The sequence below is a fragment of the Phaenicophaeus curvirostris genome, chromosome 12 (genome assembly GCF_032191515.1).
Source record: "Phaenicophaeus curvirostris isolate KB17595 chromosome 12, BPBGC_Pcur_1.0, whole genome shotgun sequence".
In the NCBI taxonomy this organism is placed as follows: Eukaryota; Metazoa; Chordata; class Aves; order Cuculiformes; family Cuculidae; genus Phaenicophaeus; species Phaenicophaeus curvirostris.
The window spans coordinates 9698217-9724870 of NC_091403.1; the positions used below are offsets into that span (position 1 = coordinate 9698217).

A 26654-nucleotide genomic window follows, 5' to 3' on the forward strand; every position below is an offset into this window, starting at 1 on the left:
TTGTGGGTTACAGTCTTAATGAATACCCCTACAGTTTTCCTGCACAGTAAACATATATTCTCTAAGAAAATGTGCATACATACACACATCAAGTCTTAGCAAGAGTTGCAACAGCAAGGAAACATCAGTACATACCTTCCTTTTGTTATTCCCAAAGGAAACTGAGTTTCCTTGCCACCTTTACACAGTGTTTGCCACTTGGTGGTGGAGATGCAAATTGCATTTCTTCTCCCAGCATATGTTTCAGCCAGATGTTTCACTGCTAGATTTTGATCGGTTAATAGATAAAGTTGGCAGTTTGTTTTTAAGATGGCTAATAAACAAAAAAGAGGATCAATTTACCCATTACATTTGGGTTATGCTTCCAGTTACAACGTGAGACTGCAAAGCAACTTCACTTATTCTAGCAGATCAATTGCAAATCTACAGTGGAGTGTACAAAACCAGAATCCAACAATAAGTCAAGGTCCCTTGCCCTTCAAGATAAAGGCTGTAGAAACGCTTCACTGAATGCTACTCACAAGGCCATCTAGACATCTACTTACCATTTCCTGAAACTGAGGAAAAAAAATTAATCAAATCTATTTTCCTACCTTGCATGACTAGCCAGAAAATGCACATTTTCAGGACACCTATAGGCTCAGATTCCAATGCCAAAGATACTTCTGTTAGGATTCGGTGCATTATGCTACATATTAAAAAAGTTATTTGGATTAAGAATAGGAAAATACAGAAATAAACTATTTAGAACAAAGTAATAAGGATTCTTATTCCTCCTGTTCCTGGGCATAAGATTACCTCAGCAAACAGAGCAACAAGAAAGTCTTCCGTTACCATTCCATTACCACAATGGCATATTCGGAACTCAGCGTTGACAGTTGGTGTCACCTATTGAACATGGTGATGACAAATGTCATGTTTTGTCCTGTTGGACTAGGATTACCATGAGATATCTGTCAGTTCTTCTATGCTTTCCTACTTTTAACTTCTATTACATTGTATGATATGAAAGGAAAGATGCTTTGTTTTGTCAACTACAAACACCATTGTTACACTTCCAAAGGGAGATATTGAGAGTGAAACACCAAACACGTTTATACTGTCATGGAATTCATAGAATATATTTATACAAAATACATGGAATTCATGGATCCCATGGATGAATGGATTATTACTAACATGATTTTTACAATAACTGATCAAACTCAATCCCACTTCACCTAGCCAAATGAATTTCAAAGAGTAGAAGCAGAAAGATGCTGCAATTTTCAAGGCTGATGGTGGCTCTTCCCTTCTGTTCTAGTCCTTCCCCACACACATCTGTTTTGCATAATATGTCACCAATATCGTAATCACCGAATTATTAGCCAGAGAAGTTACAAGCACTGCTTGTTATTTCTTGTGATGAAGGGAAATTGCCATAGAAATGAGAGCTATAGTTTAGAAGATATAAACCCAGGAATTTTTTTAATGGGATTTGAGCTTGCTCCAGATCTGAGGAGAGTTTAAGCTACATTAAAGATTTTTGAATGCTAATAATGAGACCATTTAACACTCTCTATTAATAATATAAAACAGCTCTACATAAGTAATAGGGAAAAATATTATAATAGCTCAGGCCACAGGGAGCAAAGCTACTTGAAGAATATGGTATTGCCCATTTTATTGAATAAGAAAGAAAGAAATACTTCACAAACAGAGGAGAACTGCTAGGTCAGAGTTTTCTCAGATGACAACGTGGATGGATTTCACAGTGACACAACTGTGCCCTCAGGTCAGTAGTAGGGTACATTGGCAGAGCAACACAGGAGAGGGCCAGAAAGACAATTGTATGTCTGAATATGGTATACTGAAGATGATATGCTACGGATGCACTTCTACAATATTACATCTCCTAAAACTTATAATATCCTAAATAACTCCTAGGCTCTTGGATACCAAAATCTATATAATCATCTGTCAAAAGAAACTCAGAAAATTTTGTTTCTTCTGTATGGAAACTGACCTCTCTAAATTACGGTATTTCGTGATGACCTTTGAAGTCATGTTACAAAATCAAATATTTTCAAACAGTCTCTCTACTAACCAGAAATAAGAGCAAACAGAGCTCTGAATGGTCCTCACCAGTAACCACAAAATCATAGAATGGTTAAGCTTGGAAGAGTCCTAAAATATATGGTTCCAACTCCCTTGCCATGGGCAGGGACACCTCCCACTGAATTGGGTTGCTTAAAGCCTCATCCAACCTGTCCTTGAACACCTCCAGGAGTGGGACATTCATGACTTCTCTGGGCAACCTGTTCCAGTGCCTCATCACCCTCACAGTGAAAAACTTCCTGATGCCTTATCTAAATCTACCCTCACCTTGAAGTTTCCATGGTCCTTGGCTCAAATCATGCCAAACAGGAGATTTACATAATTCCTATAATATAATAGTGGATTAGCAAAACAAAAATTAATAAAAGAAGAGTAGGACAGTTGCAGGCCAAAGGCAGAAGCAGAATTGCATGAGGAGAGAAAAACATTCACAGAGAAATAAAGGGTAAAAGTGAAAGACAGAGACAGATTCTGAACTGAAAAGAATTTACGATCTAACTCCCTGTGAGGGTAAAGCAAGGAAAGACACCACTGTATGCTGGGATAACAAGGAAAAACAACCAAAATATTTACACTTCTATTCACCTAACTGATAAGTTTTAAAGTATAAGAAAAAAACAACTTGGTCCACTGGGGGTTTCTCAGTGTTGTTTTGTTTGCACATAGAGACCCAGGACTTTGCTTAGAGCACCTTACATCAGCTCTACTGCAGAGAATTACAAATGAAGAATCAGGTCATTCACTGGAAAAGATGCTACTATCAGTCTCCTATGGTTAGGAAGCTTCTGCAGTGTGGTGGCTCTGGCTGAAAGTTCATGCTTCAAATCCAAGTAGCCCTGGCTGAACATCTGATTGCAATCCTGGCAAAAATGCCAGACAAACTCTTGCTCACATCAAAAGCTCAGAAAGATAAGAAATACAGTGCTCTCATCATTTGACAATGTTTCTTTTCCTTCCTTATCTTCTGCAAAGCGACACAAATACTGAAAAGTATCTAATTTTCAGTACATTCGTGGTTACTAAGCATCCTAACACAATTTATGGACTGTAAGTAAAAACCAGACAGTGAAACACACAGGAACTGAAGACAACAGTTGTTCTCAAATCCAGGGCTAACAATACAACATTATCAGTCCTGAAAAGCAATTACGGCCCAGAGGATCTTTAAACCAGAAAAAAACTAAGTATCAAAATGAAAGGCAGATAGAGGTACTACCTCTTTCTCTAGCTTGAGATGCCAGTACATCATTTGTGACTATAAAGTATTGACAAGCTGCTTACCAGGTTATAAGACAGTGGCACAATTTAACCTGTGAATGAAGCGCAGTAAAATCATTCGAATATGATAAGGTAACACCTCTACATCATTTTGGAAAGCAAGTATCTCGGTTGTCAACTAAATTAATGTTCTTCTGAAGAGACCTCTTTCTGTCAGGGCTACTTTGGAGTTTGTTACTTTTTGTAAAACTATTTTACCTTAAGCATATACACAGAAAACAATGCTAGCATGCTACTAACGTTCATCGGAGTAAGAAAGCTAAGAGAAGAGAGATGCATGGAGAGTGTACAGATGTTTTTCTTCACTCCATTGACTGTTTCTCATTACTTCTTATATTAAATATGAAACTGGAATTCCAAATTTCTCCCTGCTTTGCTTGTTCATCTTTTCTCCCAGCTTGACTTTTCTTTTTTGGCCTTCTTTTTCTTTCCCCTGGCTCTGCCGTTCCAAGCACTTCTTTTCTCTGTACTCAGCCAGGTCTCCCTCACTATGACTTCAGCTGTAGGCATTAGCAAAATTGGTTGCTTTGATTAGAAATGTGTGAGTGGAAGGCAGATAATAGCCTGGTTCTCTACACCTGATCTCCCAGTGAGGGGTCATTGATAGGGGTCAACAGCTGAAATAAGTGTCTCATCACATGAAGAGTTTGTGAAGGAAAAGCTGTACTGTCAAATAAAGTAGAGCACAGCAGAGCTGGGAGTTGGAGGGGGCTGTGTTATCTATATATTTAGGTTGGTTTGTGCTTAGCAAATTTTATTCTGGGTAGGAGCTTCCAGTTCAATGGCCATGGAACCAACAGTCCTGTATAGAACTACAGAATAGATGCAGCTGACGGACTTGACACTCCATTCTCCCAGAAACGGGCTTGTTTAAGGGGCTACAGAAGTTATAACCACTTATCTACAAAGACTATGCTCTTGTCTCATCTCATATGGAACAAGGCTGTGGTATATTCTGGAAGCAAAGGGATTTTCTTAAGCCACTTCACTGATGGGTTATGATTAAATTATCTCCAGAATAATCCATTTCTTGATTGACACTCGTAACATGAAGACCATCCCAGATCATTTGACATTGGCCACAGGTGAATCATCAAGTTAAAACCTTTACTTTAAATGCTACTGTTATGAATGAAATGTCAAGTCGTGACATTTGATATTCTGCACCAATTACTACTGTGCATGTGGGCACATAAACACCATTTATGCAGAATCAGAATCAAGCTTTTAGGAGTTCAGGGATCAACAGCTACAGACTACTTGTCTTGTTGAGCTTTATGGACTACATAGCTATTGAAGGCCCATTAGTCAAGTAGAAAAAATCCAGCCATTACGGTTCATGAAAAAAAAAGAGGTAGACTAGAGAAGGTCAAAATAGCGAGGTGCCCATGTCATGCCACACATCCCCTGCTCCTCTCAAACAGCCACTGCTGCATGCATAAATCCAAAAGTAATGAAGAACACTGAAGAAATACTGTTGGATTAAAGGTCACAGAAAGAAGAATTCTGAGATCAAAAGCCAACAAACTTTCCAACAGTGGAAGGTGCAGAGCTACAAAAGCCTGCCCCATTACTTCTTAACTTAAATGGTCAACAATAGTAGAGAGTCTTACAGAGGATACTCCTGCATCAGCTGTAGTGAGAATCCAAGCTATGTTCCTTCCCTCAAAATTATTTTTTGTCCCTTATGTTTGTAACAACAACTATAACACCCTACTATGTTTGCTTGTCTTTCCCATGCCTCTTGTGCATAGGAAAGTATAGATCATGACCTTTCACTACACCGCATTTCAGACAGACTATCAGAGGTGAAAGGGAAGAAGAGGGAAATTCATGAGACGTATCAGGAGACAGAATCATGTGTTCAATCCCAAATTTGATGCTAAATGGCTTTTCTTTAAAGAAATCTTACCTGTTCAGCACTGAGAACTTGGTGAGGTTTTAAAAGCTTTTGACTGAATGACTTTTGAGATAACTGCTGAAGCTAAGGTTCATTCTTGACAAAGATGTAAAATGGGGTACATTCAGATGTTTGAACAAAAAAGTACTTCAAAATTCTGAACTCAAAACACAGAGGTTGTTAATTCCCATGTGAACATGCAGTTTCCAGCTTTTGTATTTTCCCTTTTGAAGACAACATTGACTCTACCTACAGCATCCCTCAAGTGCATGTGTAGTTACTTCTCTTTTTAGTGAGACTGTACTCAGAGGAAGCCAGCATGATGGATAACAGAAGTCCTTTGACATACTGTGTCATTTATCACATAACAGCCCCCATTCTGTTAAGAGGGCCTTCTCCATATGTCACTGTCAGCTCCTGTGCCACCCCAATGCATCAAAAAGAAAAGTTTGAATATGAAGCACTGTAATTCCTAAGTCACAGCTCATTGCAGCTTTCCAGACATGAAGAACCATTCTGTCTATCTGCCAGCTTGTTTGTTTGATTTTCACCCTGTCTCACATATGTGAGAAATTAAGTCTTCAGCGTAGAAGAAAACCAGAGAGAAGTCAGAGGTCTAGCAAAGAGAAGGAAGATAATCGCTAATTCCATCAGGAACCTGATGTGACATTTTGAAGTGGAAAAGGAAAAGGCAGTCTGCAAGTAATAGGTATTAGAGACTCACCAAGAGTCTCAACTCCCTCCCAGTTTGGGAAAGACATTCTCTAATGGGCTGATGTGAAAATAGCAAGCTTAAGGCAATGCAGATAAGGGTCCTGAACTCAACTGCCTAATGGAGACGTATCTGATCTTTTCATCCCCTTCAAGAGTACAAAATGGAGCTAAGATTTCCAGTAAGGGCTCTTGAAATTATCCAGGAGCTCCTGGTTTGGGCTACCTAAAGTAATCAGAAATCACTCCCTAATGCAAAATTTCATCAAGTCAGTTCCACCTGAAAACACAAACCAGAGGAGACTGGAGCCACTGTTTCAGCCTCAGCTCTGCTACATTAACACAAATCCCCTAGCTCCTGTGCTGTCTGCCAAGTGTTAGCACAGATAGCAATCAAACCATGATCCATCCAGGCTTTTCTGCCATTAGCCTACAGGAATGCAGGCTGACCATAACATTGGCTCAGATTAATTGATTTTACCATCATGTTTGGACTGCCTGAGCACAGACATAAGCAGCCTGTAGCACTCACATCTTTCTTTGCTTACTACATCCTGAATTACCGTTCACTCCCGCAAGTTAAGAGCATGACTCTCCATCCACACTTCTAGTTTCCGAAACATTCATGCAACAGGGTCAGACCCCATTTCTCAGCTGGCTTTTACAAGGCTTATCCTGCACTCTGAGAGCCCAGTCTCTGCAGAGCTCTCCCAGCACAATCTGGGCATCAATGATTTTCCAGGTGAGTCCAGAACAGTCCCTTTTTAGTCCAAGTGTTCTTGAAGAACCCATGACTGAGCATACCACACCATCCCGTGTATTTATGAATCACCACTTAGAAAGTCAAAGTTACACCCTTCCTTTTCATGTTCTTTTAACAATTTACAAAACTTTCCACCATAATCCTTGGCCCAAACTTATATGAACAATTTCACAGACACATTTTGCTCTTACTAGCATTTACCATTTTAGACAAATTTCCATACTACTTCAAATGATTCACAGACTACCCCAGCATGAATGACATTAAATTCCAAGAATTAAGATGCTGGTTTGGATCATAAGTAATTTTAAAAAACCCTACAATTTACCACTTTGTTAGGTTATTGTCATGCAGTTTGTGTAAATGTCCATTTCTTAAAAATAGAATTTTGTTTCAAAAGAATCAGAGGCAAATTACAGCTTGAAAATTAATTAATGGACCTTTATTATGCTAACCCTTAATAGGATTATTAATATGAAGGGACTTAAAAATTAATTTCTTCCTCAGCAAATGTTTACTGACAAAACTTCATACTCCTGTGGCATTCATATTGCTACTCTGACGCCTACTTTCCTAATGCCTACTCATTCTTAAAGGAGAATCACAGAGGTATATTAAACTATCTTCTTTATAACTGTTATTTCCGTAAGCTGAGTCTTATAACTGAGTGAATCAAGGGTTCCCTATTTTGGTGCAAATTGCTCAAGGCCTTTGAGCAGCAGTTCAGCACCAACTTAAATAATCCTTCAGTCCCAGGTCAGATTGCATCTCTTAATCCTCTCTGTTAAGCATTTGCAGTATATACTCTATATAGATATATTAAAGATGTGACAGAATAAGAGTCTGGTGACCATCCAGGGAGACTATGGGCCATGACACTAAGAAGCCTTTCAAAGGCCTTCATACCCTTATAAACCGTTCCCTCCCTGAAGCTGCCAGGATAGAGTTTAGAACAAAAAACATCACTTCTGCTTTCCTCTGTATTTCAAAGTTTGGCATGAAGACAGACTTGTTTATGTGTACGAAGGGAAAGTAAGAAGCAAAAGAACAATAATTCACCTAGGGGCAAGCCTTGGTCATTATTTGGACCACTAGGCAACTGGGTTGAATTACAGTTTGCCATGACAGTACCCTAAATAACTGTTAGCTGGAAATATTAGCTTATATTACCGAAACAATTACGAGGGTTAGCCATCTGGAAAAGGAAAACATGCTGCTGAAGAATCGCCATTCAGCCACCACAGTTCACGCTCCTCAGATTAGAATAAAAATTGCAAGGGGAAAAAAGATAAATCAATCCGAGTTTATGTCCAAGTAAGGTAACATGCTTTCCAGATAGAATGCAACAAAACATATGCATATTTGTGTGCCTAATTTGCACAAATCCATTCCTGGAGGATGAATGTAATAATTGAAAATGAGAGCACAAATGGCCACTTAAATGCCTAAATCCCAACTTGAGTAACTGTGCATGCAAATACATATGTATTTTTCAAGCACAACCTCATCCTTTCAATCCTGACAATCTGGATCAAAATGGCTATTACCATGATTGTATATGCATTTACACACATAGAATACTGTATCATTTGTGCCACAGATTTTTTGGCAAACCTCAAAGCAAGCTCATTATTTAGGTTTACATCGTGTTTAAGCAAGAATTAGCAACGACAGAATCATATATACATTGCCACTAGTTTATGCAGAATTAGTGCTTGCTAGATACATGCTCTTAAGGGACCAACTATCCCGTTTGAGACTTCAAGTAAAACTATGGTTTCAGAGCTGCCACATGTTTCACAAAGATTAATAAAATGCGTAGGGACAAAAAAAAAACCACATAACAGAAGGCATTTGATTGCAGCAAAGTGATTTTTTTCAAGTCACTCTGTGGTTTGCAACAGCTGCTGCAGACTTAGCTGCCACAACTTCTGCCCAACAGGTTAAAACTAGACACTCCAGCATCCAGAGACAATGGGTTCGGAGGTCACAAAGGAGCTACTTTGCACCAGTCCAAAGATGGGGACAGTAAGCAAACCCTGAAAGTAAAGTAGATAGCTTGTTAACAGCATTTCAAGACCCTTTGGGACAAAAAAGTAACAGATAAATTGCTATCATCTGTACACACAAACAGAACCGACACGTACTACTTATTATAAAGAAGGGAGAGGTATGAACACTAGCAAAGCCAGTTCATTATAACTAACAGCCCTGAGCTGGGCTTTAGTTGTAGTAAGAAACTGTTTAATGGAAATATATACTTGAGTCAGATTATTTCTGCTGTTTACAGCAACAGTGGTTTTTTTCTTAGTATTGTCCTTTTTGTTCATGTTCCCAGCTATATTTGTGTTATGAATCTGAAAACTCAAACCTCTTGATATGGACACTACTTGATTTAGAACAGACTGTGTGCTGGATGGGATTACATACTCTTCAAATGTACTGAAAGATAGAAAGAAAAGTTGCACAGTTCAAGGGTGCCCTCACCTGTATGTGAAAGAAGAGACAAATCACTGCAAATTAAAACACTTAACTCTTCTCCACTTAAAAGGCAGCATGTGCACAAGACCAGACAAAATATTTCTCAAACATGAAGATATTCCGAAGCAAACACTCTTTGTATAACATACAAGTTCTGGAGGAGAGAAACCAACGATTCTCCTACTGCATCCACTCTTGGGATTTCCATGTTCAACCTTTGTGTTTACAGCAAGACACTAGGCAGGTAAACAAGCACGGCTATTCAATGCAGATGGTTCAACCCACAAAGCGTCAGTTGCCTTTCCAGAGAGTTCAGCCTAACTGCAAAGATATTATTATAGTCACCTAAAACTATCCAAGTAAAACATAGCTTAAACTCCCATAGCTCCTTCTACTTCACTTTCAGACCTTGCACTACTGTTTTGGTATCACAGGTATAATCCAGACCTGCTTTGCCCAACATTATGTTCACTTAAGCATCAAATCCACTGCTAGCTCACAGAATCACAGAACAACCAGGTTGGAAGAGACCCACCGGATCATCGAGTCCAACCGTTCCCATCAAACACTAGAGATTTCTCTGATACAGATCAAAATCTATTAGAGACTTGAATTAGAGACCACCATTTTTTTTTTCATGTCACTGAAGCAAGGATTTAAAACCATGGTAGTGCACCATAGAAGTGACTGATTAGTGCAATAAACTACACTGCTATGTAAGCCTCTTCCCCTGCCTCTTCTCATTTCTAAATGGTATTAAAATACTTTATGACCATTCAGCTGCTCTGCGCTTTACATTCTCTTACGTGCCATAACCATTATGAGGAAGACAAAAATCATCAATTTTTTCTTTAATCTTTCCCTTTTTGTTTTTATATTAATGACCTTTGATTGGCTAACAGACTATGAATACAGTAAATGTACCTCAAAAAATAAGTTTCCATTAGAGTAACTATTGCTAATGCTAGTAGAAGATACCATAGACCAGAGCTTAAACTGGGAACCAAATTTCTGCTTCAGGCGATACTCAGTGGGAGCAAGTGTTCCTCAGGAGAGTGGGGGCTTCCTTCTTCAAAAACTAAGATTATGAACATTTGAGGAGAAAAACGTGGGAATGTAGGAGACAGAGAAAGAAACTCATCTACTAGAGATGTTGCCATTGGATGTTCATGGAAAGAAACCTTGGATTCACACCTTGTTATTGCTTGGTAACTTTACATGAGAAGAGAGCTTTAAGAAAAGGGTCAGAGGCAAAAAAATCCAAGACCACAACAAAAAAAAAAAACCTGACCAGCACACCAACTAAAACCAGAATCATATGAAGATCCTGACTTGATTATGAATTGTGTACATATTTAGAAATAAACCCATATTCCTATTACCATTCTATAATAAATGTACAGAGGAACACAGCAGCTCTTCTACATCTAGTATAATAATGTCTGAAGTCCTTGTCATTCATGGCAGACAAGTGAAAATAATCCAAAAAGTGAGTTAAGTTCTAGACTGTATTGTTCACTATGACCGCTTCTCTGTGTTCTGCACCCCAGACTAGGAAGAGTCCAAGTCCTCTGGGATGCAATGAAACATATAACTATTTTATATAAGGATGCATCCACTTGTGAAATGCAAAAAGCCAATTTTAAAAGGCCATGGAAAAGTTGTTCAGCTCTACACAATTCTGAACATAGTATGATTTCTATAGAATTTTACAGCATAACTCATTACTATTCACATGCAATAAAGAATGACCACAGTTACCTGAGAGACCTTATCAGGGTTATGGTATCACTGAGCTAGACTGTTCAAATGCTAACTTCATGATTTTTCAGTAAATGTAGAACCAAGAGGCACCATTACTGGAGCTCTCTTCCCTGCCAGTCTCACCCTGTGCTTCTTTTTTCCCCTCCCCGACAGCTCAAACCTGGGCTATAGGACTTCAAATTCGCTTTAGTTTTTCTGCCTCTTCAAGACTCAGACCTGCTTTGTGACATTAAAACTGCTGCACTTATTCCTGACTCCTAACTGTGCTGCCTGTTAGGTTGCAGAAGAGGTTTTGATTTCTCACTCTTTTTCATTCCAACATTGACTCAATTTTCTGGTTTTCTTTTCCTTAATACTTCCATGGGACATTGAGCTGGATTTATAAATTAGGGTGACAATTTGCTGAAATCACTGGAGCAAATTTTGCCCATGTAATTACCCCAACTGTGTGTGCAATCATATGAGCTATGTGCACAGGTGAACAATTCAACTTCAGCTGTTCCTCTGTAGGTACATTTTTGCACAAGCAATTTTGAAAACATAAGCTTTCAAATGAAGCTTATTTTTGTGCCTAAACCTCTCTGTCCCATTTCCACAAATACCATTTTCAATTGCCAGCCCTTTTCTCCAACCCAAGGCCATTATATATCTCCTCTCCTATCACAGTACTTTGCCAGCTTTTATTGTTCCATTTCAATAACAGATTTCAAAGAGAGGGGAGGGAAAAGTGAGAGAGAAATACAGAAATAAACAACAGTGTTAAAGAACATTAGCCAAAACACAGAGCTAATCCAACATATTTTGGTTTTAAAGCAAAAGCAAACTCATGGAAAAGCAGCTTTACACTTGCATAACTAAGCTCCAGATTTTTTATTGATAGGCTTTCCAATACGCACTTTTTTCTGTGCATATTTCACAAAAAAAATTATGCATTTTAACACTTAAAAGGGACTGAATGGTCATATAAAACGTGAAATGTCACTTGGAACTCCAGGGATGTCCAGGTTTTAGGGCAAAAGGAATACTGCCTGATTTATTACACAATGTAATATACGAAAGGTATGTTACAAGAGACAGTAACCTTCATTCCCAGGCTATTTCAGCTTTCCAGGTAATGTGGATATTGCTGTAAAGTAATGGACATTCTTCACTGCATCTATAAAAGTGAAGTTTTTACAGTTTCATTTTGTGGACTTCTCTTTTTCCAGCCATATGAATAACAACTCCAGCTCTGAATCTGTAGCTTCAAATAGGCATTAACTTGGATAAGCAGACTTGATCTGGACACACCTTGCAAAAACAGCCCCCTTTACTCATGACATTAGCTCGTCTCCAAAACATTCAGTTTCGGTATCAGTATTTGATTCCCACCACAATCAAGGAAGAAGTAAAGTCTAACTTAGCAGTAATTACAATTTTTCTCAGCGGAGTTTTACTAATGTGGCCAGTTGCCTCAAGGTTTGCGGATACCTCATGCAAATTCCAAGAAGATCTAAAGAGATTCCTAATTTCTAGCACAATTCTCTAACTCCTAAATTGATACTGAGGTATCCTTCACAAAGCTTCATTCGGTGGTAGTAGAAGTCATTGCAGCAGGATGCTTTCCCTAACCCAGCATGTTAAACTGAAGGAGAGATGTAATTCTAATCATGCATCTAGAGCTGAGAAGATGGATCAGGCTACATGAGTGCCAACAGCCCAGCATCCTTTTCATTCTCACCAATCCTAATGCATAGGCAGTGCCACTAATGCATGAGTTCCTAAAAGGGAACCAGCTGCTCCTTGCCTGTCTCTAGGCGGGGTCTAGCACAGGCATAATTGTTATGGGAATAACATACCACAGAGGGGACTCAAATAAGCATAATACAAACAAAAGGGATAATGATACACAATCAAGCTAACGAGAATAATAATATAATTCAATCATCTCATTAACTTTACTAAAAGCTAGCTTTGTACACCAGTCTCCTGGCTCCTGAAAACATCCTCAAAAGGAGTGCACACATCTGATTATGAACTCCCATCATCAGTCAGGAAAACAGACACAAACGCAGAACAAAATCATTCCTTTCTGAGCCCTTGGAACATCATGTCCGTATTTAATATTCATGCTAACTTGAAAATACAAGGTAGTACCTATCTAAAATGAAACAATTTCCAAGGCTAAAAGCTAAAGTGTTTAGTAGTCCACAACAGTAATACCATTGAGCCCAAATCAAGCAATTTTTCTGTGGTGAAATTCCCAGGAGATCAGCATAAATTACATATGCAAAAACCGAAGGAGCTGCACTCAACTCATGGAGTACCATTACTGTTTCAGAGCTTTGCAAAGACTGCACATGCATTTGCAATTGGCAACAGGAAAACTCATGAAACAAGGGACGATGCATTCAATCATTCCAGTTCTTAATATGGCCATTAAATAATTAGTTTTCATGATCATTCAGAAGACAGAAGGTATTATAATCCCCATTCTACTGGCAAGAAACAATATAGCATTTTCATTAGAAACCTGCAAGCAGGATGATGAGGTCCCAGACTTTAGAGTTTAACAAACTGTGGACCCTGTCCATACCAGACTTAGTAATGCTAGATTTTTTTTGTTCTCTACCAAGGCACACAGACAGCAGTGCAGTTCTCTGGGCAATTTGTCCAAAACTAGTAGTTGCGTTGATCCATTATTAGGCTGGACACTGGGACAAACCATTACAATGTAAAAGATTGAGTGCATTCTCTGACCCAGACTCCTGGAAACACATGGGATATGCCAGAAGATTAAAAAATAAAATGACAGCAAAGCACCCAACATTTCAGCTATTTAGCTTCTGGGAAACAAAAGCACCAAGCAATAAAGCCAGTCACTGACGTGAGGCTGGTGCCGAGTCCCACAGACAATGATATCACACAGGCTCCTGGTTTAGAGATTCAGCCACACAATAAATTAAGTGAGGGTGTTTGAACAACAGCTGGCTGCTAATTAGTCACAGCCCTCCTCAGCAGGGTATCAACAAAGTGGCAGAGAACATCTCGAGTAAATTAAATTTTAAAAAATCCTACTGCAATCACTCCCCCGACAGACCCTTCCTTCATCTCCCCTCTCGGCTTTTTATTTATTGTAATTACTTTAGTAATAAGATTTGTTTCCTTGTTATTATATATATTACCATACAGGGCAACAACAACAGCAAAAAGGAAAAAAAAACAGCTAGAAGAGTTATGTAGCTTATTTATCTCCTTGGCTGTTATTGGGCCACTGGGTGGAGAAAGCGATGAGGAGGTGGGGGCCTGGGAAAAGCTGTAAATAGAAGAGAAAACATATTCCTCAGGAGCAGAGATGTATGGGGCATACTTACGAAGGAGGAAACACTGACAATGAGTGAATAGATCTAATAACTCAGGGGGCCCAGCAGCTCTGGCTGATAAAGGAAGGAATAAACAATACCACATTGGAAGCACTGTCAGAAGGGAGAGTCCTGGGGTGCCATCGTCTGCAGATAAATATTTATCACAGAAGGAGAGACAAGGATAGTCTGTCACATTAGCATAGGGCAAAAGTCCTTGGTTGAAATTGTGGCACCTCCCACGGAACAGAGAGATACTCAGAGAAGTGCGTGATGTTGGGCCGGACCCCACTTCTGGCTCCACCCAGGAACAGCTTACAGAAATGACAGGTGATGAATACTGTAGTCCATATTTTATCTCATTCTGTACATGCTCTAGCCACTTTTGCTACCTTGAGCTCCCAAATCCGTAGATCTCTGCTAAGGGGGGGTCTTGTAAGGTTGTCAAGAACAACAAGGCAAAGGATGCTTGCCTTAAAGAAGTGGAGGTGATCTCCACCCGCTTCAAATGAGCCCCATTTCAGTGAAAAAAACCAAAGGTGGCAGACAGGCACACAAAGCGTTCGCACTGACCTCCTTGAGAAGACCAAACTGCTCAACAAGAAATGCTAATTTACCATCTCTACTTCACCAGAGAAGGATTACCTCCCACGTAGTGGAGGACGACAGAATCAGCACCCAAGGTACCGAGGCAGCAAACAGCTGAGAACACTAATTTTCCCTAAGTAGAGTAGAAGCTAGTAGCTCATATGGACTCCACAGAGCCACATATCAAGCTAGTACAAGGCTCCCAGAACTAGTATTTTCATCCCCTCTGAGTTATTGAGGAAAGTATCAGTGTATGCAAATATGCCACCTTACAACGTGCAATTCTGAGAACAGCCATTATGAGCAAGAACTGAATCCTTTGCAGAGTGCTCCTTTATCCAATTACACCTTGGGTTCCACACGCATTTACTTCTGGCATGGTGGTGTTAATTCAGATGCAGGGCTTCTGAAGACAGAATGAGGGACAGATTCATACATCTGCCAAAGACCAGCAGCATGCTCATCCTGTTGTACTCCTTTCTCTCCTAGGGACAAACTCAACTACTGCATCAATTAAGGACAGAGTTCAAAACCACTCCTTTCCCAGCCTTCCCACATCTCTTCACTGTCCTTAAAGAAACACACACATCACAGATTAACTATTCTGGAGAGCCTTTGGAGTGCTTGCGAAGTGTAGGGTACCAATTTAGCTATGCAGGTCTAGGTTTTGAGAATTAAACTCCTCTTCAATTCTTTGTCCATAGAGAAGAAATAAAGGGAAAGAGGGGGAGGAGAGGACACGTCTGCTGTTATAAAGCTTTGCATGACATCACCTCAATTTTTAATCCTCAAGGATGCAGTTCTGGATCATCAGGTAACTCCTTACACTGTCCATTAACTTTTTTTCTTGTACCTGATCAGTTCTGCCTCTTATTGTCTGGAATACCTTCTTGCATTGAGATATTGTGTAAGCGTTTCTACAGGAGAAAAGAAAAAGCATAATATAAATGGCATTTTATATATATATATAAAGAGTGCATTTTGGGTATAGAGACAAAAGTGCTTCTGTTACTGCTCTTAAGAGTGTTCTTCAAAAAAAACAAAGGACTAGGTTCCAAAGAATAAATGGCAGCAGACTAATTTTTTCCTCTCTGTAACTTTCGAGAGTGTGCAGAGGAAACCTGTTATAGAAGAGATTTTGGAGGATGTTTCTATCTCGCTATTCCAATAACTGTCAAAGACCTAAAGCTTTTTTCTGCTGGGTTTTCAGACGTAGTGATCAAAGTCCCATAAGTAAAAAAGGATAGAATAAACAGCCTAAATAAAGCATGAGTGAATATCAACGGAGATGCAAGAAACTCAGCACATCATCTGCCTTACCTCCAAGTAGCAAGAAAGCTTACTCAGCCTGTGGTGTGGGAGGGCAGGTGCAGAAGGGAACAGGGTGTTTTTAAACCGGATAAAGAATAGTCCATGGCTACAATCCAAAATGCAAATCAGGATTTCCTCTTCCTCACTGCTACTATGGTTACCCCATGGCTTTGAAGAAATCATGCATCTTCCAAAAAACTCATCTTCCTTTACCAAAAAAAGACTCACCAGCTCCCATCTCCACTGATTGGTTCAATTAATTTATAAAATGCAACAAGCTCTTTTCATTGAAAAGCTTCTTAGATTTGGCAGAGGGGTGGAGAGGTGGGGGGGTGGGGTGGGGTTGTGAGAAGATGAGAAAAGGGCAGACAGGAGAGGAGAAAGAGGAAACATTAAAAGGAGTAAAGAGGAAGATGGTGGCAATGTAGGAGTGCAACATGAACTCAGAGAGCTGCGATATTGGCCAGTTAGCGTTCTGTCAGTGGAAAGAGAATTTATGAATTCACAAGATACCTAGACACTCCAGACAGTTCAGTCTGCACATGAAGTATTTTTTAAAACACGATCATTTCCCTAGGAGTTTCCACTTTTTGCTTGATCAATGATCTTGCAAGGCCGATCATTTTTAATTTTATACTTCTGGGAACTGGCCGGGGGGGGGGAAGGGACCCTCATCAAACAGACACAGTTGGCAAGCATCAAGTGTTAGCATTTGGCATCATTTATTACTGCTGTTTATGGTGATATAAATTAGGTTATACTGACATAATTAATAATCCTAAATTTAGGCGCAGTAAATAGCAAAATTTATCTAGAACTGCAGTGTCTAGAGAAGCTCAGCCAAAAATCGCAAAGTGTTCACTACCATTTGTGACTGACTTCACATGTGGAAGTGCCAGGTGGAAAGGGGGGTGTAGGTAGCATGCAGATCTGAGCAGATGCAGAGGAACAGCGGTGTGAGCAGGCTGGGGACAGGAGGGTGCACAGCAGGTGCACACAGAAGACAGCATTAGAGCACAACACATCTTAGCACACGACTGCAAAGACATGGCTGGGTACACACATCACTCTTTGTTCAAATATGTAATAATGAGTTTATGCAGAACACTGGACAGCAAACTGACTTTTTTTTTAATAAAACCCTCCTTTTGTGCTGCCATAATTAAGATTTTTTCAAGCTCCCTTACTGAATCCTGCTTTCAGGATTTTACATAACTGACGATAACTGATCTAGTTTTGGGGTACAAAGATTTCACTTGAACAGATGAACTTTTTTTTAAAGCAACCCAAAAAGCTTCATAAAAGGCTATTCTGCACCATTCCTCATAAATCTAGAATCTTCTGAAAACAGTATTTTCCACATTCTACAAGTGAAAAACAAGCTTAGTAGTTAAAACTGTAGTAGATCTAGATTGAAGGAAAAATGCTCCCAGTTTGCATACTTCAGTCTCCACTTTAAACTGCTCAAAGATCACATTATATCACTATCTCATCCTCTAGGGAACAAAACTCAGCTAAAAGGCGGGGGGCAATGACCAAGGTGTCATAACATATCGGTAGTAGAGGAGAGAACAGGTCTCTTACTCACCTGCTGCATTTTCTATCACTTTCCTAATGAAAGTGATACTCTTCATGGATTCTGCGACACTTAATAGAGATTAATTTCTTTCAAAGCTTTCCTATTTTACTTTAGTTTAGTTTAAAAAGGGAATAGAATAATGGGTGAAGGTTGTAATCTCTAAGACCAAACAACACTTACTACTTTGGACTCTCAGAAAACAACTAGTGCAATATAAAGTCAGGTTGCAAGGACACATTCTGTTGACTAATTTAACATGGCTCTCATTTCAGACTGGCATACATTACTGGTCTTGCAAATTATATCGAAAGAAACAGAATTAAAACATGCAAACAACCACACCAGGTCAGACCAAGGGTGTATATGAAGCAGCATTCTGCTGCCAGAAGTGGTCAAAAGTCAGTATTTGGCAAGAAGTGTAAGATGAATTTTATGAAAAGCAGTGCCTATTATTTAATTTAAAATATACAACTGTTATCAGATCAGCTGAATATTGCTTGACCAACCCTCTACCTGACTGCTGCTCAGGACTGAGCAAAACACTCAGCCACACACAACATCACAATTGCTCACTAATTCTTTCTGGACTGAACAAAGTCAAATTAGCTGCAATGTTTTGCATTGAATTATATTTTTATGTGATTATAACCCCACTCATACATGCATGTTTTCATCACCACTACCTTTATTTAGCATCACTGACAGGGCTGCAAGTTTCTCCATTGCTGACAGACAGGAACAGATTTACAGAGCACCGACTGAAGTCAAAGCTCGTGTCGAGAGCTGCTTCCCATCTCAGGAACACACAGCCACAGCATAATCACTTTACTGCAGACCTATCTGTGTCAGAGGAACGTTCTCTGCATGTAACTTTCAGATCACATTAACCAAAGCAAACAGCAAGGCCCTGATAGTCTTGTTGCTGCACGAAGCTCCCAGAGTGTGATGGTGTGGTACCCTGCTGGGATGAGCCTCATCTGCTGGGCTGCGCCTGCGGCAGGGAGCCAGCTGGGGAAGGGGCACAGCTGGGCTGCTGGAAGAAATCCTTTGTAACTATGCACTGGCATTTGTCTCCGTGACGGGCAGGGAGGAATTATTCATATCCCAGCACACAGGGCTGGGGAACAGTGAGAGTAAGGAGATTCAAGTAACTGAAAAATAAAAAAAAAAAAAAAAAAAAAAAAAAGGAGTCCAACTTTCTTAAAGAAAGATACAGATATACCAATAGAAAAGCAACAGAGACACTGGAACAGAAGAAATCCTTGTTTCACAGCAAGAGCCAAGATACCTGTTGGCCTGGAAAGCGTACTTAAGGCATTCATAACATCCATTCCTCAGAGGGCAGAAGGTGTGAAAACACAGCAACTTATATAAACCCAGGAAAGAACAGCAGGTTGGGATGTCGGCTGAGGGAACACCAGGCACTCTAACAGTCTATTTTGTAGGACTTAGAGCAAAGTGATTGTGAATATCAGAGCAAACAATTGGCTTCAAAAAATGGGTTGTGGAACAGGTTTGAGAGATGTAAAAAACATTTAGCAAGCATCTTCTTACAGAGTACTATGATCAATGATGGGCTGTAGAGCATTTCCCTCAGAAAACAATTTTCCCTGTAACATTGACTTAAAAGACAACAGAATTTACTAGAGCATTTAAACCTGGACAAAGTGGAACATTAAATTGCCAAATAAATCTGCAGGTGCACATACAGACATTAAGAGCCTGATAGATGTTTGCTTTCTCCAACATGCATGGTTATCTCTACACAGCACTAGCAAGACTGAAGCCCAAAACAGAAGCATTTCTTTCAGAGTAGAAGGACTGAAGTCTACTAAAAATTATGTGGGAAGAAACAAGGAGAATATGTGGGCCACAGGAGGCTTCATGGGATAAAAAGTTTTTAATTTAAAGGATAAAGGAATAGTTCTCTTTCTTTCCCAGGTCTCACCATCAGTAACAGAGCCATGGCCAAGTCCCTGTTCCGCTGCTCCTGTCCCATGTCCAAGGTTTGCCAAACTTTTCCACTCATTTGCACCAGATCTAATTACAGTTGAAGCTCCTCTGCACCAGGGAAGGCAAAACACTTTCCCATGCGACACAAGCTCAAGCAGTACACTTCATCCAGGTATCACTGAGAGCCGCATCCTCCCTCCTAAGGGTCCTTTCTCTGCTACACTCACTCCTGTGAGCTAGAGAAAAAAAGATCAGACATTCCCTCCGGTCCTCCATCTGCTGGAAACTTGAATTAAGTGCAGCGAAAGAAGAAAAAAAAAAAAAAAAGAAACCGGGGTAAAAAGCCACAACCTTTCTTTCTTGTTCCTGCTGCCTGGAAGAATCAAGAAAGGATTTTGGTGACAGCAGAGGCTTCAAATACATTGGGGCAACATCCAGCTACATTGAACAGCTCTCCCAGACTACTGACATGCTCAAGTCCTGGGGAGTGTTGCAGCACAAAAGCTGTGACTGTTCATATTCACAGACTACAGTCTGTCAGAAAAGCCCAAGCTGCTCTCTGTTGAACCCCTTGACCCAAACTGAAATTAGTTCGTTTAGAACCAACCAGACAACTCTGCCACTGCTCAGGATTGTTTTCCTGTATCTGCACAGCTTGACCCAAAACCAGATGGGAGAACATGGCTTAAGAAAAGTTATTCCTTGACAATTTGCTGTTTGTTTCACCGCTTCTCTAAGCTGATCTTTACACTTCAAGTTTTGTTGTGTGTTTGACTGGGGACACTGTTGTTACAAAACCTGCAAGACCTTTTTGCCAGGTCAAAATATCCTGCCCCTACATCAGAGACTCAGGTGACAGTTATCAACCTACAGTCACTCCACAAACACCCGACGAAATGAACAAACTCCACTGTCTGCAGAGACAGTGGAATTTTTTTCTGGCAAAGTACAAACGTACCTTATGTTAGTGAACTCTTCAAGCCTTCAAAGGGAACTCCTCTTTCACCAGCAACATAACAATATTTATTTCATGTTAACAGATTAGAAGCAGAGCTGTACTTTTTCCACTCATGTATAGGGAGAGCAAGGGCAAGTTAGTGCAGGTGAGCAGCAATGACATAAGGCAAAGAATGCAAAAAGGAATCAGTGTTTCCCAAGCTCGGATTCAGTATCTCTTAGGAAACATGTGGGAGGCAAGATTGAAAAGGAGGTGCGAGAAGGAGGGGGCTTTACTATATGGAAATATTTCCATGAAAAAGTGAAAGTTTAATAGATCCTTACCCATCCTCCCCCCATCAGGCTATACAAAGCATTAATTAAAGCCAGTTATTCCCAAACATATCTATCTTGCAGGTGAAGTCTACCCCAGTGCCTTAGTAGAATCAGTAGTTCTCTGTGTACCAAGAAACCACCAGTAATTCTCCATCCAGGCAACTGAGAGAGCTTATGGCCACACACAGTACAGAATCACATATATCTGACAAATGCAAGACAGCACACCAGGCTATAAATGATAACATTTATCGGGAACGATAACAAAAGGAATAAAACGAGTCAAAAGGAATTCTCCTGGCTCAAAACACTAAAGACTATCTGCTAGGTGCACAGGGGTAAAGTGCACAGAAAAGCCTAACAAAACCCCAGAATAAGTACAAGTCACTACTCACTTTCCATTGATGACTCCATCAGGATTAAGCATGGGGACAATCTTGAAAATGAAACATTTCCGCAGGAGATCAGCAATGGGATCACTGCTCACAAGGAACTCCAGAGTACCCTTCATCACCCAACTGGCATTGCTTTCGCCAGGGTGGACACGGGCCATTAGAAACACATAAGGGCGATTGTCTGTAAAACAAAGCAAACAAACCAAAAACCTAGACAGGACCTCTCTTTGAATGCTGTCTTTGCAAATAGGATTTGTTCCTTTCTAATTGAGATGACAACCTGAGATGTATTTTAGAGAAAACACATTGTAGTGCTATTTGCCATCTGATCTCAGGTTTGGTCATTATAAATTAGCGTGTGCTAGCTTCATCCATATTCCTCTTCTTATTTATTTCATACTTTCCAGACATTTACAGGTACAGGTACAGGTTTTGCACATTCAGATTATCACCTTTCAAAAAGGCACTAGCATACTTTCTGGCAATTCTTGAAAATTTGACCTTAGTAAACTTCACTAAGTTTTAGAAGGCAGCTAGACATCAATTCATCTTCTAAGGTCCTGTTCCACATCCAGTATTTCACCAGTAACAACTGAGAACTTTCCCAATCATTAAGCAGATCTGTCCTCCCATAAGGCTCCAAGGACATGCAAGCTGTATGATAACTGGCAGTAACCTACGTTGTAGAGTCAGAATCATAGCTTATTGAATTAAATTGATAGAATTAAAGAAAATACATGAATACTTTAATCAGATAAGCTCCAGAAGTAGATTACTCAAAAGTAACCATTTCCTATCCATCCAACAAAAAGCAGAAACATCAATGAACATAGCTAAGGCAGGCTGTTACTTTTGGTGTAAAGAGAGTTTACAGTTTTACATAATACAGACGTACACTCACATTTGCAAAGCTAATTGTCAGAAACTGCAAACTAGAAGAGTTCAGTTGTTTCTAGCAGTACATTTGGCATGGGAGACATAAGCTGTGGGAATCTGGGGGAGGGGAAAAGGCTTGGGGAGTTGCTTTTTAAAAAATATAATCAAAATCTTACTACATCGATAACTCTGCTGAACCTGTTTCAAAGTAGATTTACAACCTGACAGAGAATGTTTCCTTGTTATCAGATATGTTATTTGCTGTTCCTGTGAAAAAGTACCCACATTCGGTCTGGTTCTGCCTCCAAAAACACGCAGTGTCCATATGCTTAGAAAAGACCAAGTTACAGCAGATTCTTTGAAGATACCATCTGTGCTAAGCATACTCCATGGATGGGCCAAAGAAACAGGAGAAGGCAGAGGGAAACATCTGCCACGTGCAGAAAATAAAAGGAAAGGACAAAGCAATCCTCTATCTTAAAATGACCCTTTTGTGAGAACCCACAATCTCAGGCTGTTGTCACAAGTCAACCTGACAGATTTGCTTTAGTGGAAACCATTATCTGTCAGGGTATCACAACAATGTCAGGATAGGATTGTCCTGCTCTATCAGACAGTGTCAGAGCTCAGGCTCTGTTCCCTTACATGAATTGAGACACCCAACAGACAGAAAACAAGGGCAGAAAATGAGAACAATGGTATCAGCTGAGTGCCCCTGTAAACAAATACTGAATTAGCAAATTATATGCCTCGCCTTTGGCTCCCAAAGCTGTCCTTCAGTTTCCAAATGCTTTACAAATAATTAATCAATTATCTTGAAACAAGGAAGTAAAACACCATGCTGAAAAATTATACATATTAAAGAGCTGTTTAGCAACTTGTCCAACAATGAAAAGGCTGTATCATAGCTGAGAACACATGTGAAATTTCTCATTTCACCGTCAACAAGGAATGAGCACTAATTTTGTCCTTAACTGTGTACCCTGTTACAGTTCTGCTCAATGTGTACATCGCAGTACAATTTAGTTACATCTTTCACAGATACAGACTCAGATGTGGAAACAATATCTTCACTTCCATGCCTTCCTCTTAAGAAGCCAGTGGGCACTAGAACAGTGAACTATACTCTCAGCTCAAAGAGCTCATATGACACAGTCAAGTTCTGGCCCAGTTAAGAAACTGGAACTCTGTTTCTCAATAGCCATATATCAGTCTTTTAACATTCTTACACCTTACCTTACTGTGAAGTTCATATATTTTGACCAATGTGTATACATAGGTGCCTTAGGCTTTCATGGATTATAAATGACACCTTTAGACCCAGCAGAACTATGAGCCATTCTGGCTATTTTCTCCAAAATTAGAGCACACAATTTCTATTCTGTTCCAGCTAGCTGTGCATTACAGTCTAGTTTAGTAATGCTTTAAAATATCAACAGGCAAAACCTAGCTCTCACAAAGACATCAGCTGCATTTTGCCATTTCCAAACATTTTCTTCTTTCTCCCATCATCATGATTTAGTGCTGTTTTGCAGGCTCGTTGCTGAGCAAAACTTATGGGACTGTGCTGTTGTAGCTGAGAATGAGGCTCTTGAGGACTCCTAATGGACAACAGCTGTAAACAGCACAAAGCAAAATAAAAAGTGTTCTCTTTTGCAATTGATGAATACAGATTTAACAACTCTTATCTCTTCTGTATATTGGGAGAGAGCACGATATCTTAATTGAGAGGTTCTTTTCTCAGCCAAAATATTAAAAAAAAAAAAAAAAGAAATTAAGCAAGGTCCTTCTCATCCCAGAAAACCAGGAAAGTTTGTCATAATTCTGCTAACTGCAAATAGTGTAGGACTGGCAGAGACTACTATTCTTCATCTCAAGACTGATCAAATCCAAGGTCATCATACTTTGATTCATTGTCAGAAAAGCTTCTGGAGCTTCCAAATCTTAAAACCCAGAAAACGTTGAGGGCGAGGAAGACACGTGACAGAGCTCATCTATGCTGTCTCACTGCAGGTAACAACAGTGGCCCATAGGTCCAACCAAGGAAATCTCTCTATTCTGCTTCAAATTTCTTTTAAAAGCACATCCAAAGCTCTGACATCCCACCCACAAGAGAGTCGTAACAAACGTATGTACCAGCAGGCAAACCAGAGAGCTTGTTAAATGTCTGTTTCCTTCATGGAAGCCATCACAGCCAAATCTAACTGCTGCACTCCCCTAAACTGCACCCAGCATGAAGACTAATGAAGCAGCAAATAGAGCAAAGAGTTGACAACATGGCCATAAAACTCTCTACCCTTGAAACAACTGGGAAACAAAGATTTAACTCTCTGTCAGGCAGGAGTAACTTAATACTATGCGGTATATCCAGTTACTTATCTGTCTTGAAATTATTGCAATAATGATAAAGATTAGAGCTCATGAAAGTAGGGGACAGCAGCACTGGCCACCCATGTTCAGCACTCCAGCTGGCAGGCATCAGTCAAAATTTCTGCACTCAGTTCAGCTGCTTCAATTAACTCCTGACTTCCAATGCCCCCAAGACCGCAGCCCTGACCAGATTGCCACAGTGCTACCCAGCATATCTTACTGGTTCACACTGGTGTTCAGCTGCTCTTCCTCTGTGTTATTTCAAAGTCCCTTGTGAATACCTCCTGCACCCCACCAAACCTCTCTTCAGGACACGCAGCCACAAATTCTCTCTTAAATATCCTTACAGACCCAGAACTGAATTTGAGTCTTCAAAATCTTCAGGCCAACACTTAGGCAAAATGCTCCACAAGTTCTGGGGAAGCTGCCAGAGGGCTCAGGTTAGCCATTTATCTCTGCAAAGCCCACATGACACAACCTTCTCTGGGAATGTAAATAATAAAAAGAGAAAGCAGAGGAACCTTTTCATGCTACATAAAGCCTTATCCAAGTGATCATGTCTTGTTACACTGCACTACATTTCAACATGCCCGGAATATAACATGACATCAACAGTACCTTAGGTGAGTGATTAAAGCATCACTGATTCCTCTTGCAAAACTTCGAGCAAGACCCCTTTGAGTAATATCTCTATGAATATATCATCTACTTCCCATCTCTCCTTCTCTGCATTGATTTTGTCTGTGGATATATGCATGAAAATAAGAGTTTTGTTCTTCCAGTATGACTAACTTGCTGCTTAATCTGCAGCCTGTTATAAGCATCCTCCTGTAGTCATATCAACATCAAGGTTTTCTAAGAGGTGACTTTGATGTCACTAAAAGTGACATCAGCTGGGGAAAGAGCAGCCTGAAAGAAATTAACAAAACCCCATTAACACAGCAGTGTCCCTCATCAAGAGAGGCACAAAAAGGAAATGAAATGCAGTTCCAGATGTCCTGACCCGAGCTGACGTTCTAAATTATTTCAAGCTGAGATTTGAGCCCTACCATTTGTAAAGGGACAGGGCACTGAAACAACACAGGGCTAGAATTTCATAAGGAGTCAAAGGGAATTACATATAAAGCGCATGAGAAATTTAGCCTAAATCCTGGTCTTGACTAGGATATTTCTGGCTGTGTTTCTGCATACCTCTATCCATCTATGCCAAGCCCAGGGTCAGTAAGACACAATTATTATTTTCCCCATGCATGAACACAGCATGACTTTATCATGAGCATTAAACAAACCAGAGGGTCAAGGTTACCCCAGGACATAGTAGACAGAAACCAAGAAAGCTAAACTCTCTCCCTATTTAATTTGCTATGGACACTACAGGGTATTCTGTGAGTCAAATGATGGGTAAACAAGGGCACCATCATGTAGCCCTTCCAAGCATGTCATGGTTACACCCTGTCCTGGATATGTCTGATCCGCCCAAGGCTGCATAGTTACACAAAGCCAGAGATAAGAGAGGATATGGCATGATGTACAATGAATATATTAAAGTATATTTGTAAAAAGGATCACATACTGAGATCACAGAAAACATGACTGATCTGAGGCAGAATCTGCCAGCCACTTAACTCCCTTCCTAAAACTTTTCTTCCAGCGGTCTGTCTTTCATTTGCCTTCAGACAGAATAATTCTTTCCTCCGCGTCTGCCCCCACCCCAACATTGCTGTTTCCTTGCTGACCCTGCTTTTGGCTAAGTGCTCCAAAAGCAGACATATCTCATGACAGAGGCAAAATACACAGTCTGGCAGGAACAGCTGTTGTTTCCCAGATTTATTGATAAGCTATCCCTTTCTTAAACAGGTCTATATATATGTATTTTTACTACTACCTATGGCAACAAAATGAACATGACAAATTGTCTCAGCTGCCTGTTCTCTACCTTCATAGCTTGGCGAGGGAGTTTCAGGCCCTAAGTTGC

At 40.0% G+C, this 26654-nt stretch overlaps 1 protein-coding gene across 1 annotated transcript in view; it reads right to left on the bottom strand.

Annotated features, from left to right (window-relative positions):
* AGBL1 (AGBL carboxypeptidase 1) overlaps positions 1–26654 on the bottom strand; it is a 278150-nt gene that overhangs the window by 144482 nt on the left and 107014 nt on the right. Inside the window, exon 18 of the mRNA XM_069867250.1 lies at positions 21434–21614. Within this exon, the coding sequence (XP_069723351.1) occupies positions 21434–21614 (181 nt within the window). The remainder of the gene's footprint in view (positions 1–21433; positions 21615–26654) is intronic.